The sequence below is a fragment of the Euprymna scolopes genome, chromosome 16 (genome assembly GCF_053919585.1).
Source record: "Euprymna scolopes isolate OS-2025 chromosome 16, ASM5391958v1, whole genome shotgun sequence".
Lineage (NCBI taxonomy): Eukaryota > Metazoa > Mollusca > Cephalopoda > Sepiida > Sepiolidae > Euprymna > Euprymna scolopes.
Genome location: NC_136497.1, coordinates 129746258 through 129764327, shown reverse-complemented (window position 1 = coordinate 129764327; position 18070 = coordinate 129746258). Strand labels below are relative to the sequence as shown.

Sequence of the window (18070 nt, the reverse complement as noted above, 5' to 3'; positions counted from 1 at the left end):
TATTTTGTTTAGCAATTTTGTTTGGTTTTGGCATCGGAAAATAGGCTAAAATTTTTCCGATTCCAATACCCCAAAAAGCTCTGATTTTTCCGATTCCCAATTCCGATTAATCATCTCAACACTAGTATAACTACTTGCAACTGGAATTAAAAACAGTGGCGCCTCAAGAGAGGTGTGTGGTTAGAATTGTGCAACCCTTGCTATAGCATTTTCCCGCACAGGTACACTTCAGTGGGTATCCATATTATGTCAAGACTAAACGGATCCGATTTTAATAATAATAAATCACCTCGATTATTTACTCTGAGTTGCCTTTTATTCTATTGTCGCTTTTTTTTTTTTTTTTTACAACTAAGATTCACTGTTCATACAAGCCAAAAGGATAAGAGTCAATCAGTAACAAGATAAACATCTTTCATATTGCAGGAAAATTTGATTGCTTAAGAATATGATTCTACAAAGCTATGTTTAGGTTGGATTTGAAAACAGTCATGTGGTAGTTAGCTAGAAAGTAGTCCCGTGCTATTGTATTCCACAGATGGGTAGTTTTTGAGGAAAAAAAAAAACAAAAAAACCTCTGCACACAGAAATTGTGTTTAGTTCCAGGTACACTAAGATAGAAAGTATAATTGTTTATAGCTGTTGTAGATAAACGAGTTTAAACTGTGAATGCTTAAAAGCAGGGTTTCCCAAAGTGGGCTCCGTGAGTTAGAAGCTCTTTCCAAGGGCCAAATGCTTTACATGGAAAAATTAAATGGCTACAGACATTATTGATTTTTTTTATATACTGGAAAGAGATCTGATACATAACTACAGGTAAGTGTTAACCGAAAGGTTGGCGGTTCGAATCCACCCGGGGACGATTAAAACATTCTTTTTTTTTCTTCTATGACATTTTATGGCATATCAACAATGTTTGCGATTTATGTAGCGTGGAATAAGATTTACCAGTAAATAATACAAAGATGGACAGGAGACGTTTGTGAAAATGGGATACTTTTAAGTGTGTCCATCCTTTGCTACACTCTTTAATCCTATATATGGAGAGAGCCAAAAAAAAAAAGAAAAAAAAAAAAAAAGAAAAAAGAAAAAAAAGCTCAACAATTAAGGTGGAGCGTATATAGAAGAGAAAAAAAAAAACAACATAAATATATATATATTAATGCACAGAAATTTAATCATTGATTTGACAATTAAATTTCTATGCATTAGTACAGGGTTTCCCAAAGTGGGCTACACGGTGCCCTGAGGTTCCGGAAGCTCATTCTTAAAGAGGACCAAATGCTTTATATGGAAAAATTAAATGGCTGCAAAGATTTAATTATTTATCTTTTTTTTTTTACTGGAAAAAGATAGGATACATAACTACAGGTGTGAAGAGCGCCAGGATGGGTCATGAAAAAGAAAATAAAAATAAGCAAACAAAACAAAATGAAATAATTTTTGATTAATCAAAAAAAAAAAAAAAAAAAAAAAAAAAAAAAATGGTTGTTAACATTATTATTAGTTCGTGTTTAAGTTTGAAATTAATTTTTTTTCATATTTGCTTTATAGAAATTATCTTGTTAGTGATCTGTGAAAAACCTTTGCCCTGCTCAGGGGCTACATAATGCCCTGAACTTCGGGAAACCCTACCTTAAAGGAAGGTGAAAACCAGAGATTGAAGCTCAGTCGAGCACCTATCATAAAAAAAAAAAATTAACGAGGAAGTAGAGGATAACAACATCTCTTCCGTGAGAAATAATAATAATGGGTGGAACGATAAAACTGTCATCTTAGAAAAGACGACATGATTCCATTTCCGTTTGATGAAAATCTGTTTTCTTTTTGTTGCAGGCCATCTACTAGTTGGCCAGTTGTGTACAAATCCCAAGAGCGATAGGAATCTTCTATCATGTCTGAAAGTAACACAATGTTAAACGAGCGAGATCAGAGATGCACCACTGTACAACTCCTGCTCTCTACCGATCGAAGTTAGGATAACAGGACCATTGCAGGCACGCTCAAAATGCATTGCTGGATTGCCACAAATAACAGGGACATGCCCAGGTTGATGAAAACTAAGTTTCCGGCGACGGTTACGTTCGTTAGTGTGGTTTCAAGTGAGGGCCACATCAAAGTCAACATCAAAGTGTACCTGGATGTGCTGAACAGTGTGGTGAGCCCCTAGTGCAATCAGGTGGCCGCTGGAAGACCCTGGTTGTGACAACAGGACTCGGCGCCAGCTCATAAGTCCAAAGGGACCCAGGCCTGACTTCAGAAGGAGTGATATGACTTTATACCCTTCTCTCACTGCCCCCCCCTTTCCTCCTCGACCTAAACCCGTTGGACTACTTCGCTGGGTCATACATCGAGAACATCACCAGCATGACCTCCCACAACACCAAAGCTAGCCTGATTGCTGCCATCCACCAAGTATTCACCGAGTTCCCCTTGGTGCTTGTAGAAAAGGCATGCTTCCAGTTCTAAACCTGAATCAAGGCGGTGATTTAGGCTGAAGGCGGCTACATTAAATAGATGCCAGCTCTACTACATAATAAAGTCACCTGAATTGATTATTTCAATAAAAGTTTTAAAATAAAACTGTAGTGTTGTTTTCTCTAGGGTGACAATTTTATCATTTCACCTTCTATATATATAAGTAGTAGCATTCGTGCATATGTGTGTGTGTGTGTGTACAATTCTCCTACAGATCACACCACTGGACCGATCATGACCAAACCTGGGATAATGGTTCCCCTGCTTAGAGATGGTACACACCATTTTTCAAGGTCAAAGGTCATAGCCTATGCATATATACTCTCCTACAGACCACACCACTGGACCGATCATGACCAAACCTGACATGATGATGATGGTCGCCCACCTAGGGATGGTGCACACCATTTTTCATGGTCAAGGTTAAAGGTTAAGGTCATATTTAGTGTGGCTCTTCATAAACTTCCTCACTTAGAGATGGTGCACACTATCATGGCGCTGGTCAACTTCTTTGTGAATTTGAATCAGATCACTCTCCTCCATCCCCTGAACCAATTACACAAATTTTAACCATTGTGATTCTTTGTAATTATTTCAATTTTTATGTGTAACAATATAAGTGTCGACTTTGATAGAATCTATTTGTTTTAAAGTTTACAGTTGGATTTCAGTCACTTCAGGAGGTAGTTAAAAATTTTTTTAAAACCTTAAGCAATAGTTGCTCTTACAACATACACTTACCGCAAGGATGCCTGCGAAGCGAGGTACCCCAGTGTACAGCAACGTCCCACACGAAGCACAGGTATCTTTACTAGTGTAGAATAATCTTTCAACTTACATTTATACGAATGAATCAGTGAAGATGACTGTAGCATCTGTTATGAGCCGAGGAGAGGTACTGAACTGAAGAGGGATCCACAGTGAACCAATGGCTTGTTGAGGTGACCACAGAGCAACTGAAGCCACCACACTCCCTGAAACGAGAGAAAAAAAAAGTATTTAAAAAGAAAAGTCTAAAGACATCATAGAAAACATCAAGACTTTGTTTTTTTTTTGTTTAATATGTAAAATTAAAATAGGCACCATTTACATGAATCATTATGGTAGGTTTCATCTTTTTGTCGCAGATACTGACGGTAATCCTGTTTTATTTTCTCATACTTTTTGGAGTACATTAATATTTTCAGCAACCTGGGTTTTTGTAAGCTGAATAGACGACATGTCCGCCTGATGCTGACGTCACTTAGAAACTTAAAATTGTGAAATGCGGATATAAAAAATGAAATGCGTTTTAATAGTGTTAAGTTTTGAGACATTGTGTTAAACAAAGATGGCGGTGTAGTTCAGATCAGTAACCAAGATGGCGACCAAGAATCAAATGCGGTCCATGGCGTAGTTAACCTCTTCAGTTCTTAGATATTGTGTTGAACAAAGATGGTGGCGTAGTTCAGATCAGTAACCAAGATGGCGACCAAGAATCAAATGCGGTCCATGGCGTAGTTAACCTCTTAAGTTCTGAGATATTGTGTTGAACAAAGATGGCGGCATAGTTCAGATCAGTAACCAAGATGGTGGTGTAGTTCAGATCAGTAATCAAGATGGCGGCCAAGAATTAAATGCGGTCCGTGACGTAGTAAACGGCGAACTGATTGAATCCAAAATTCGACAATTTTTATAATAATTTTGAAACGTTTTCATTGGTTGTTTAGCACAGCCGTTGGTTATCAAAATGATTGGCGAATCCATTCGTCTCATACCCCCATTAGGAGTCAAAAACATTTTACAAATAGTTTTTGACGCAAGAAAAAAAAAATAAATAAATAAAAACATTTCTTTGCGTTTTCTCTGAGATTTATACATATACATTATATATATATTATATTATAGGAAGAAAGCTCTGAAAAAGAGTTTACTAATCAAGGCAAAACCAAACTCAAAAATGGATTTATATATGTTCATGCATGCTCTTATATATATGTATATGTAAGATATATATATGTAAGAGTTCTCCCTGGATCGCCACCTTGTCGTGGTGGAGAACCTTGTGTGTTCCGATGAACCTGAGAGCGATGCCGTCCGGAGGTAAGGTTGAAGGGGAGGTTCCAGACAAAGAGTGATCCAAAAGACCTCAACGGCTGATGCGGCGGATGATGACAATAATGACACAACGGCACTGAAGGCGGATGAAGGCTGCAACAGAAGAGAGTCTCCAGTCGTCGTGGTTCTCCATGCCATTGGAATCAGGCCCTCCTCTGCCAAGGGGCCGTGTGGTGGCTGCAGGCGCATCAGTCTCCCCACGTTAAAAGACATCACGCGCAGACGTTCTCCCGAAAGGGAACACATCCTACTCTACATCATGGATGGAAAAGTCTTGTGACAGTTTTAGTCATTAAGCTCCCGGACTGAGGCAGAGAGAGCTCTCCCTTAATTCCCGGATAGAAAAAGTCCTGTGGCGACCAGGAAGTGGTGACGGGAGCAGGACAGTGTAGTCTGGCAGCTCCTAGCTGCAACCTGGCACATAGGCGGTGGGTGCCAGATTCAGTCGCTAACCTCACAGACCGAGGCAGAAAGAGTTTTTCGGCAGCTGCATCCATGACTGAGCAGCCCTGTTTAGGATCCACTCTGCTCACCCCAGTAGGGGAGGGGGGTTAGAAAAGGTACCCCTAAAAATAGCCTGCCTCAAAAAAACCCGTCTGGACTACCGCATCCAGAGGGATCACCACCACACGGTCGGAAAAAGAAAGAAAACTTATGCCTATATTTTGGAACCTGGAATGTGAGGACCCTCATGGACAACAAAACAAGTGATCGACCCGAAAGAAGAACTGCCATTATCTCAAGAGAGCTAAGGAGGTTCCAGATTGACATAGCTGCACTCTCTGAAACCCGATTGGCTGACGACTGGCAGCTGAGGGAGGAGAAAGGCGGGTACACCTTCTTTTGGAAAGGAAGGCCTGCAGAAGAGCCGCGTATCCATGGCGTGGGCTTTGCTATAAAGAACAGCCTCATCCGCCACCTCAATGAGCCCCCTGTTGGCATCAACGAACGCCTAATGACCATGTGCCTGATGCTTGCGGGCAGCCAAATGGCCACTGTGATTAGTGCGTATCCTCCAACACTTGATGCACATGATGAAATAAAGGAGACCTTTTATGCTGACCTTAACACCATTTTATCCGGGGCCCCCAAGGGGGACAAGATAATCCTACTTGGGGATTTCAATGCCAGAGTGGGACGAGACCATCAGCACTGGAGAGGAATGCTTGGAAGAGAAGGAGTTGGGAACATTAACTCAAATGGTACACTCCTTCTGACAAAGTGCTCAGAACATAACATGATCATCACGAACACAATTTTCCGACAAAAAAACCCATTCAAAACATCATGGATGCACCCTCGAAGTAAAATCAGGCACCTCATTGACTATGTCATTGTCCGTGCCAAAGACCGCTGTGATGTGCTGAACACCAGGGCAATGACCAGTACAGACAATTGTTGGACTGACCACCGTCTTATTCGCTCCATCATGTCTATCCATTTAATGCGGAAGCAAAGGATGCAAAAAAGACAGCCGACCAAAGCTCAACATCGAGCAGCTGGGCGATATCACCTACCAACAACACCTCCAGGCGGCTCTTAGCGCGGACCTGCCCAAGCAGTATCCGCATGACGCTGAAGAGCACTGGGACAAGCTGTCTTCTGCCATCATGGACTCCAGTATAAGCATCCTAGGGCAGAAAAAGCGGAAACATCAGGATTGGTACGATGAAAACGATACCGAAATCCAACAGCTTATAGACACCAAGAGGCAAACTTTTATCACCTGGCAGAATAACATCAATTGCAAGGTTAAAAGAGCTGCCCATGCCAAGGCTAAAGCGGCTGTCCAATCGACAGTCAGGAAGCTGAAGAACCTCTGGTGGATGAAGAAGGCTCAGGAGATCCAGCAGTTTGCTGACTCTGGGGACACCAGAAGATTCTTTGAAGCCACAAAAGTGGTATACGGCCCCAGCTACCATTCTCTGACCCCCCTTCGGTCTAAGGATGGGCTCACGCTGCTGAAAGGAAAGGGAGAAATAACAAATAGATGGAAAGAGCATTACGAGGATCTTCTGAACAGGGACACCATTCCAGAGATGGAGGCCCTTGAAAAACTCCCCCAACAGCCCATAATTGAGAGCATGGGAGAACCACCCAGTCTGGAAGAGGTGCGGGATGCAATTAGGAAGATGAAAAACAATAAGGCGGCTGGTTCTGACGGCATCCCAGCAGAAATCCTGAAGAAAGGCGGGCCTGATCTTCTCAGACACATCCATGCCCTGCTGCTCAAAATATGGGAACAAGAGAAAATCCCTGCACAACTTAGAGATGCCCTAGTTGTCTCCATCTTTAAGAAGGGAGACAAGGCAAACTGTGGGAACTACCGGGGCATTTCTCTCCTCTCTACCACAGGGAAAGCTCTAGCTCGGGTTTTGGCCAACAGGCTTACACCCCTTGCAGAAACCATCCTTCCCGAGTCCCAAAGTGGTTTTCGACCAAATAGAGGCACGATGGACATGATCTTCACTGCTCGTCAACTCCAAGAAAAGTGCAGGGAGCAAAATTTACCATTATACATGGCTTTTATAGACCTTACTAAAGCCTTTGACTCTGTGAACCGTCAAGCCCTTTGGCTGGTTCTTGCAAGGTTTGGATGCCCAGAGAGGTACATTCGGGTACTGAGACTGCTACATGACAATATGTCAGCTACAGTCCTCAGTAGTAGTGGAGATGAAACAGAGCCCTTCAGGGTTGACACGGGAGTGAAACAGGGATGTGTCATTGCCCCAACCCTGTTCTCCATCTTCATTACTGCTATCCTCCATCTCACGGACAAACATCTTCCCCATGGAGTTCGGATTATGTACAGAACTGACAGGCGACTTTTTAACATCAACAGATTTAGGGCCAAAGGTCGAAATAACACCATATCCATTATGGAGCTACAGTATGCAGACGATAACGCCCTTGTAGCCCTCTCAGAAGAGGACCTACAGTGTACACTGGTTGCCTTCACGAGGGCGTACAAACAGCTAGGACTAACAATTAATATAAAAAAAACCCAAATCCTCCATCAATCACCACCAAACAGTACTCCAGTCTCACCCCCAAACATCTCCATCGACAACGCTAGACTGGAAAATGTGGACCACTTCCCATACCTAGGCAGCATCCTATCATCAAAAGCCAACATAGATGATGAAATACAACACCATCTCAGCTGTGCCAGTGGGGCTTTCTCAAGGCTAAGGAAGAGAGTATTTGAGAACCGTGACCTTCTGGTAAAGACCAAAATGATGGTATATAAAGCTGTCTTGCTGTCCACTCTTCTCTATGGATCGGAGACCTGGACCACATACAGGAGGCACGTAAAAACCCTGGAGACGTACCACCAAAGATGCCTCCGAAAAATCCTCAGAATTAGTTGGAAGGACCGACGCACCAACACCAGCGTCCTGAGTGAGGCTGACATTCCCACTATCACTGCTGCTGTTGCTCAACGCCAGCTCAGATGGACTGGTCATGTTGTCCGAATGCCGGATCTCCGCCTCCCAAAACAGATTTTCTACTCTCAGCTTGTTGAGGGAAAGCGTGCCCAGGGTGGCCAAAAGATGAGGTATAAGGACAACATCAAAGCAAATCTAAAGCGGTTTCACATGGACCTTGAGACATGGGAGGACGTGGCTGGGAACAGGTTGGCATGGAGGAGCGCTGTCCACAAAGGTGCTGCGCTTTATAGTAGTGACCTAAATCAAGCTGCTGAGGATAAACGCAAGCACAGAAAGGACAGATTATTAACCAGACACACCCAACCCCACCCCACCCCCACTACCTTTATCTGCCCAAATTGCACAAGACAAATTGGGTCTAGGATTGGGCTCTATGCTCACCTGAGGACCCACAGAAGCCACAACGGAGGACAGTCTTACTCGGACACGAGTGACTGCCGATGACGATGATGATGATATGTAAGAATTGGCTATATAGCTTTTATACATCTAGTTGAGTTCCTCCTGAAAATATTTCTAGCATTTCTGAAAAAACTCTTTGCATTCATTGTTTTCCTATTTATATTCTTATAGATTTTATATTTTATGACTAAAACTCTTGAAACTATATAAAACTTTTAGTTTCATCTTATGCAATAACTAGCAGTGCATAGGAATGCTAATATCTAGCATTCCTATCTGATTATTTTGCTAAAAGTTTTCCTCTGATGAGAAGAATTAGCATTCTTTGAAACTGCGGATTAAGGATTACTTAACATACCAGTTTTGGAGTATTCTGCCGAATAATAAAAACTAATTGTAAACTTCTATTTTACAGCTTTGTTCTTACTATTATTGATATTATATTACTAGAAGATGTGCCCGGCGCTGCCCGTTAATAAATGTAACTTTAAATTTCTTTAAAAAAAATGAAGTAAAAAAAAAAAAAAAAAAAAAAAAGGAAAGAAACTTAGACATGTGCATGCGAGTATTGTTTTTTCTAAACAGTTCACTTCTTGTAAGTAAAAAAAGAACATACTCAAGCTGAGACCGAAACCAAAACCAAAAGACCGTGAGTCAAGTACGATAACCATTAGACTGGCTTGCCACGATCTTTAAACTGCGTTTTTAAACCTCGTGAAACAGTTGACAAACAGATAACAACCCGATGTCCCCAAGTATCAATTTTTCAATTTTGGCTGTGATACCAGGCATCAGTAAATATCCACTGGTCCCTTACACAGGTACTTCCGTTTCCTCCACCCGCTTTCATAATAATAGAAAATCGTTCAAAGGGATAAAATATTATACTGTAATTCACGTTTATTGATTGTATACATCAGCCAGTTGAACCACAAATTCTGTATCTCTCACTCATTTTATAATACAGTAATATTAATAAAGACAACAGTATTTTAGGACCGGGCATCGCCTGGCATCCCTGACTAAATATCCCCTTTCTAAAAATATAGATGAAATAAAGTGATTTTTATATCATAAACAGCTTCAGCCATTTCCGAGACTGACTATTTTACACCCCCTTCCTGAAAATATATACAAAATAATAAAGTGACGGTGGTAACTAGGAAGCTGATTGGCTAACTAATAACCTCAATAGAATGTGCGTATATAAAAACGCGAGACAACCACAACTCTTCGCGTAAGTCTGAAAAATCCTAGCGTGGATGAAACGCGGAATATTCTGTGTAGCTGAATTGCCATATATATTTTTATTGCTATATATATATATATATGACTACTTCATTTAATCACATAAATTAATATACAAAAGTATAATTTATGCGTAAACTAAGTATTTACTCCAACAGTGCTCAATACAAAGGTAGAGCTAGGTATTAAGTTAGAAAGATATATATGGCAATTAAGCTACACAGAATATTCCGCGTAGCTTAATTGCCCTATATATTTTTCTAACTTTCTCTCTCTATATATATATTTGTAGAAAAGAAAGTGACCAGAAGTGCTAAAGGCATGGAAAGTCAAGCGCATACGTGGAGGGGGTGGGGGTGCAACATTTCTTTTTATCCAGTCATGACGACTCCTGATTAATGAGAGAATCTCAGAAGGAATGCCACTGTTACCATGTTCCTGTTGTTACCTTATTCTCTTTTCTTGATTTGAAAACGTTTTCCATTAATGAGCTCTCTATTTAAAAGAGTCTATCAGGGTTCATATCCCGAGGTGATTTGTAGATGAGGGATTGAGATGTTGGACTATATAACATTTTCAAATAAACGAAAATTAATGAAGCAGAAATGTACACCAGGAGTTGAGATTGGGCGGATTAAAACACGCAGTAATAATTAAGAAAAAAAAAAAAAAAAAAAAAAAAAAAAGAAAGAAAGAAAAGACAAAAGGGATTTCTGTATACGCAAATTCATCTTAATAATTACAGAATTGGTTGAGAAAATTGAAATTTATTCCCAGCAGCAAAAATTGATCTCTTTTTTTTTTTATTTATTATTATTTTTATTTATTATTTTTTTTTTTATGTATCAAATGTGTTCGCTGTTATAAAATATTCCATCTACTCGCTATACTTGAAAATTAGTATATAAGTCTTACAAGATATAAATAGGTAGAGGGAAAGCTACCCTTCTAGTTTATCGTTTAGTCCTCACATTCCATCAGCGATGTTTTTAACAAAAGGGGGGGGGCTGAGTTTTTTTTTGTTGTTTTCTTTTCTTTTGTCATAATCTGTCCGTATACCACTTACTGTTGGCAAGTTTTTAACCTTGAATTGATATTTTTAGCTCCTTACATCAAGTGGCTTCATGCCTTATCTAGAGCGATCCCCATAAAATATATATAGATGATAGAATATATCTACAGTGATTAGAAAGTAATTCCCTATACTTAGAAATTGTTGGACAGCAGGTATATATATATATATATATATATATATATATATATATATATATATATATATTGTATTCTGTGTACATGAGTTTGGCTGAAGAGAGCTTGATATGGATATCTAAAACAGTCCTGATTATCGGTCTTGAAACCGACGGTACGAATGACTTATCTCATCTAACAACTTTCTGTACACAAAATACAAAATATAAATACACTCTTATTTTTCGGATTTTCCTTTTAACTGAGCACTCTGCTGGATTTCTTTTAAAAAAAAAAACTAATCATATATATATATATATATATATATAAATATATATATACACACATACACACACACCCAGTCTCTCTGATGTGTGTATAAATGACATGTATCTATATATACCCAGTGTCTCTGTGATGTATGTATAAATGACGTATGTATATGTATATATACGTATTACTTTCCTGGCAAGACCACAGGTGAGACAACCAAGCAAAAAAGAATGCTAAGCAAAATTCATCCTAAAGCAGCAAAACTAAAGCTGCCCTGCCAGGACACTATATATACAAATGTAGGCAAATTTGGGAATATTTTATTGGCTTGAAAATATAGGTTCTTTAACAATTGTCATAAAATTTTAACCATAGAATAATATTATAATTTTCAAAAAGCCTGCAAATTTTCAAGTAGTTTCGTCCCATAGAACCAAAGATATGAGCATTTCAATATTCAATTTGGCTACCAGTATAGATATACCACATTTCTTGACTATTTTATAAGTTCCAAATCTCAGCGACTATTGATCAGAATTTTACAAATGAAGGCTCGTTGGAAAGGTAACGACCTGAATTGTGTAGTGGGCTATGTGACATTTGCCCTTATGATCGCACATTAAGGGGATCATTCATCATTCAGAGCCTATTTTTGGCACGTTTTTTACAGCCATAAAATGTTTCAATCAGTCATGTGTTCCTAGTTTTGCAGATGAATTACAAAATATTTAATATTTTCCCAAAACCTCTGGCTTTGATGGAGGGGAGACTAAAACTTGCTGCTATGGTTTCAAATGATCTGAATTAACAGCAAGGGGAGACTTGATTCCAAATATTTCTCATACGTTATATCTTCCCTTTTTGGTTTTCATACAGAAAGTAAATTTTACAGTGTATAAGGATTATTTGATACTGAAAATATTCATAATCGTATTCTATTTCCAAAAGAGTGGAGAATATATATGTGTATGTATATATATATATATATATATAACTATTTCATTTACTCACATAAAATTAATATACAAAAGTATAAATTTATGCGTAAACTTTAAGTATTTACTTCAAAAGTGCTCAATACGTAGGTAGAGCTAGTTAGTAATTTATAAAATATATATGGCGATTAAGCTACACTGAATATTCCGCGTTTCATCCACTCTAGGACTCTTAAGGTTTATGTGCATAAGCCTGAAAAGTTCTAGAGTGGATGAAACGCGGGATATTCAGTGTAGCTTAATCGCCATATATATTTTATAAATTATATATATATATATATATATATATATATATATATATATATACATATATATGAGCACACAGTTAATAAAACATGTTAAAAACACTTTGAAAAAGAGTTAAAAACATATTTAATCTGAAAAGGAAACACTAAATAAGTGGATAGTCCTTAATCCGCAGAGTTTCGAAGAAATACTTTCCTTCTCACCAGAGGGTAGGAATTAGCAAAATGCGGGATCGGATTTTGCATGCAAAAGTATTTGATGAAACAACAAGGAAGTCAAAGATCTTACTTGATAACAAAAAAGTTAAGCAGAGGGAATATGATGAAGAAAAATGTGATTACACGTGAATGGATAGTCTGGTGGAAGATAAATAATCCAGTGACGGTAAAATCCAAATATATAACTTCAAGAAAGTTAATTGAAATTCCATTTGCACAAGTAAAATCCAAGGAAATCCCGTAATTTTATTTTATATATATACACACACATACATACATACATACACACACTATTCAGAATAATGAAATACAATAAATCTTCTGGTGTGCAAATCCAGTGATGATCGATCTTTACCTGCCGAATACCAAGAGCTTCCATTACAGGATTTAGCATACACTTTCGATTTGAAGTTCAATATTTTTTTTTTTTTTCTTTTTTTTTTGCTGCATCAATATCCAATTTCCCTTATTCTATGTAGCTAAAACGATTTAAAAAATTTAAAAACATTTAATTTTCTATGTTTATTACATTTAGCAAATCAGGTAATTACATAGCAATATATATAGACACCGAGAAAGAGGAGGAGGAGGAGAGGCCGAGAGAGGAGGAGGAGAGACCGAGAGAGGAGGAGGAGAAAGAAAGAAAGGAGAGAAAAAAAAGAGAGATTGTGTGAGAGAGAGAGAGAGAGAGATTTATAATGACAGAATGATAAGGTAGTTTGAAAGACAATTTCTTAGTTGTCTCATGTGATTTTATCCAGGTTAGAAAAGGCATCGGACGATCATCAGTGGCCGAAAAAAAAATGTTGCTTCATTTGTATTGATATTTTATCATTCCAGGTTTTTGAAGAACATCTGTTAACTTTCCATGGAACATAGTTTGGGAAATCCTGGTGTAGATAATGACGATTAAAAAAAGCCTTCAACCCTTGTTGAGCGAGTGAGAAAGAGAGAATTGAAACAAAAGATAGAAAATTATAAAAATGCACAAGAGAGAACGAGAGAGAGAGAGAGAGAGAGAGGGCACAAGATGTAGAGAGAGAAAGGAAGAGCAAGAAAGACAGGAAGAGATAGCGAGATGCGATGGTGAGAAATAACAGAAATTGTTGAGAAACGAATGGAAAACTTGGCAAACAATGACATCTATCTCTCTATTTACTTATATATATATAAAAGTGAACATGTCTGTCTGTCTGTGTACATTTCCCTACGCAATAATTCTGTCAATTTTTAGTCTACAGACTCGAAATTTGATATACAGGGTACTGAGATTTGAGGAAATCGATGTGTTCGGTTTTCAGCCAGAAATTTGGCTGTTAAGGGGTCAAAGTTCAACGATTGACCTTCGAGAACTCTACCAAACTCCTCCGACAATTTTGGGTCTAAACACTTTAAATTTTAGATATAGGTTCCTTGGACATGGATCTAACTTAATAACTTAATTTGAGCCCAAAACAATAAATGTTAAGGGGTCATAATAGGGGTCAAAGTTAAAAAAATTGATCTTTTTTTTTTTTTTTTTTTTTTGCTCAGCATACACCTCCAAACACCCGGGCAACGCCGGGCCGAAATGCTAGTATAATATAAAGCTGAATGTGTGTGTGTGTGTGTCTGGTCACGAATAGGCTCCTATATGGTTGACTATTATAGAAAACTGATCACATATAATGATAGATGTATCGAGACACAGGAATGGGTACGTTTCATCTGGCATAATGAGGATTCATTAAAATTGTGGGGTCTGCGTACGCGCCTGGTCCACAAAGTATGGAAATAAAAAATTTAAAAAAAAACGTTTACAAGTGTTTTTGATATAGATTTACATAACAATACTTTGATAAGTATGTTTTAACTTAAATAAGGATGGTATAATAAAATTGTGGGGGTCTGCGTTCGCGCCTGGCCTCCATAGAATGGAAATAGGCACAAACTTTAATAAAAACTGTTCATATCTATCTGCGTCAGTATACTTTGATAATTAAATTTTCAATTTGAAGAAATATGGTATAATCAAATTATGGGGTGTTCGTTCGCACCTAACCTTCATAGAATGGAAATATGACACAAAGTTTAACAAGTTTTTTTTTTTTAATATAAATCCACAGAATATTGTGATAAGTGTTTCAGTATGAACAGGTATGGTATAATAAATTATGGGGTTTATCTATTTTATTTTTTACTTTCATCATATTTTACTTTGGTTTTGATACCCCCAAATTCGAAGTTATCTCTTTACAACCCTTCCTTTTCATAACCTATCATACTTTCATAAATCAGAGTCCATTTTCTGTAGGCTGTAAACCCAGTCAACGACGGGTACTTTTGCTAGTATATATATATATATTAGGCACCGCCAAAAATGGCCGAAAAATCAAGTTGTTGTTGTTTTTTAAAACGAAATTACATTTATCAAAATCCATTATTTCTGAGTAACTTTTTTTTTCCAGAAAGATAAAAACCTGAATTTTATCATATAGAAAGCAGAATAATGTAAAACTTTTTCTACTATTTTTAATTAAATTTTAAATGTTAAATTTTCCCTAAAAGTTAACAATTGGCGTTTTTTGTTTTGCACAAAAAACGTATATAAATAGTTAAAAAAAAAAAAAAAAAAAAAAGGTTTTTGAAAGAATTAATTTGTTTATTTTTTGTCTAACTAAGATTTAGGGTGATTTTCTATGAGAATATGCAAAAATATTATAATATAAGTACCTAGATTTCAAATAATTCCACTTATTCATATAGGCAACCAGTTACTTCGAGTCGATTTGATTACTGTTTACATTTGTGCTTGATAAAAAGCAAACTACGGAAGACCAAAAAGCCAAAAAAAAAAAAAAAAAAAAAAAAACTTATTTTTCAGAGACGAAAATTTCAATGTATTATTAACGCTGAGGCTGGCCAGTACTAGATGGGTGACCATTTGTATGAGTTTGGTTTTTAATGTGTATGTGTGTGGGGGCCAGGCTCTCCAAAATGGGGGGGGGCAATTTAAAGCAGAATAAAAAAAATTATTTCAGCGCGTTTGGTCCACCGTAGTCGAAAGGCGGCAAACGTTTCCAAACTTGATCGAAAAAATAATGATATTTTTAACACAAAGGGCACAATATTTATCGAATTTTTTTTTTGTATCGATTCTTCAAAGCATGCCCTGTTTAATAATGGTCATGCATTATTCGGCTCGCTAAAAAGAAATTGTTAATTTATTTATCAAAAATTTTAAAATGGCTTTTTTCGTATAAATATTAAAAAAATTTTTTTTTTGTTTTGCTTAACTTAAATTAATCATTTTACTTAACATATTCACCGAATTTCACACTTCAAAATTCAAAATCGGGATAATTAAACACAATCGAAGTTTTGATATTCAGACATCAAAATAAGGTATGCAAACAAGTTTTTTTAATTTTTTTTTTTTATCTATAATCCCGTCCCTTACAACAACAATGTTTTGTTCAGTTTCAGATGATTATTTTAAGCATATTTGGAACCCCCTCAAAACAAGAGGGGGGGGGGGTTGTAAGCAAAAAAAAAATATATATATATAAATATTGTTTATGAAAAATAAGTGCACTGTTATAAAGTTTATTCTTCTCTTAATAATCGCTGAAAATTTCGAATTGATTGGATAATTACCTGATTTTTGGTAGATTTTTAAAAAGACAGTCCGTCAAAAAGTACTTACCTGCCCCCCTCCCCCAGTTTTGGCGGTGCCTAATATATATATATATATATATATGGTACTTTGTGTGTGTATGAGAGAGCTCAAAACGGCTGGGCTGATTTTTTTTTTTTTTTTTTTAATTTCACACAAATGTACAGTATTGAACGATAAAATCATCGCCCAACAAAAGACGACATGATTCCACTTCCGTTTGATAAAACCCGATTTTCTTACTTTGTTGCAGACCATCACCAGTTGGACAGTTGTGTACAAATCCCAAGAGCGATCAGAGCCTTCCATCATGTCTGAAAGTGATAATGTTCAACGAGTGAGGTCGAAGATGCGTTGCTGTACAACTCATGGTCTCTACCGATCCAAATTACGACAACAGGACCATTGCCAGCACCCTCAAAATGCATCGCTGGATGCCACAAATAACAGGGGTGTGCCCAGGGTGATGAAAACAAAGTTTCCGGCCACGGTTATGGTCTTAGGTGTTGTTTGAAGTAAGGCCACATCATGTCACCTCACATCTTCGAAGTCGGCTTTAAAGTCAACACCAAAGTGTACCTGGATATGCTGAAGTGTGTCGTGATCCCTTGCTGCAATCAGGTAGCCACTGGCAGACTGAGTGTGGCAGCAGGACTCAGTACTACATCCAGACTTAGATATAAAAGGAGTGCTCCGACTTTGTACTCTTCTCTCACTGCCCCTCCTCCTCCCCCAACCTGAACCCACTGGGCTACTTTGTTTGTGTCTAGGAGTCTTTAGATAGGTTTTGTATTGAAAATCGATAATCGAAAAATCCGGCGCTTCTACAGAATTGGGACGAGATTTTGTAGTTGCTAAATGAAGTTTTCTGATAAAAAAGAAACAAACAATGGTTTCAACTGATTTTTTGTGTCGATTCTAATAAGTTACAATGGTAGCTTCCAAATTATGCAACCGGAATTACCTGAATATTAATGAATTATTAAAAAAAACAAAAACCAACAACTTTAATCGTATTAGCAGGTGAAAAATTGCCGCCATCTTGTTTAATTCAAAACGGAAAAATTACCTCCTTTTTGAACTCTCATCTGTCTTCCGATGGTTTTCATCAAATCCTATTTTTTTTTTCTTTAATAAATAATTTTCTACCTCATCGATTTTCGTAATTTTTGGATATAATCATCTTATAAATACGAGGAATAGGTAGATACCATCGTTTTCATGTGAAATTCAGTTTTACGATTTCCAAAATTTCGTCCCAATAGTGTAGAAGCGCCAAAAAACCCTTTTAAAGAAGGAAGAGTTCGATTTTTACCAAAGTTCACGTTTATACAGTCTAATATCGCAAATGCTTTTGAAGAGTTTTATCACTGCACAAGCAGAAGGGCCTGGCACATAAAATCATCAGTAGGTGCTTTGGTAGGACAGGGGCGCATTTGAAATGAACTGTTCTGTTTAGAACTCAATTAAACCATGATACTTGACATTTGCATTTAAAATTTTAATTAAAGCCATTTTATTATATAAAAATAATTTTATAAAATCAACAGTAGATTCTCTACAGTGCAATGTAAATTACAATGTAGTGTGGATTAAGTCACTTCATGTCCAGCAAAGGCTTTTTTTGGGGGGGAGGGGGGGGGCGCTCGAGGATGGGGGGGGGGATTTACCATTTATCAGAACTTTTTACATCTCCCTAGATTATAATATCCACGATTTGCAAAGGGACGTCGCGGCTATCTTTTATTCGAGCGACTTTTATTTTATAAAATTCCCGCTATTCTGTCTTCTCGTGTGTTTGTGTTTTTCGTATAAATA

General features: G+C 37.4%; 1 protein-coding gene across 9 annotated transcripts in view; it reads right to left on the bottom strand.

Moving 5' to 3' along the window:
• LOC145296077 (uncharacterized) overlaps positions 1–18070 on the bottom strand; it is a 500956-nt gene that overhangs the window by 27569 nt on the left and 455317 nt on the right. For all 9 annotated transcript variants that reach the window (XM_080142205.1, XM_080142207.1, XM_080142206.1 and 6 more), the window contains one exon: positions 3317–3452. In XM_080142205.1, coding sequence (XP_079998331.1) covers positions 3317–3353 — 37 coding nt within the window. In that variant the 5' untranslated portion in view covers positions 3354–3452. The remainder of the gene's footprint in view (positions 1–3316; positions 3453–18070) is intronic.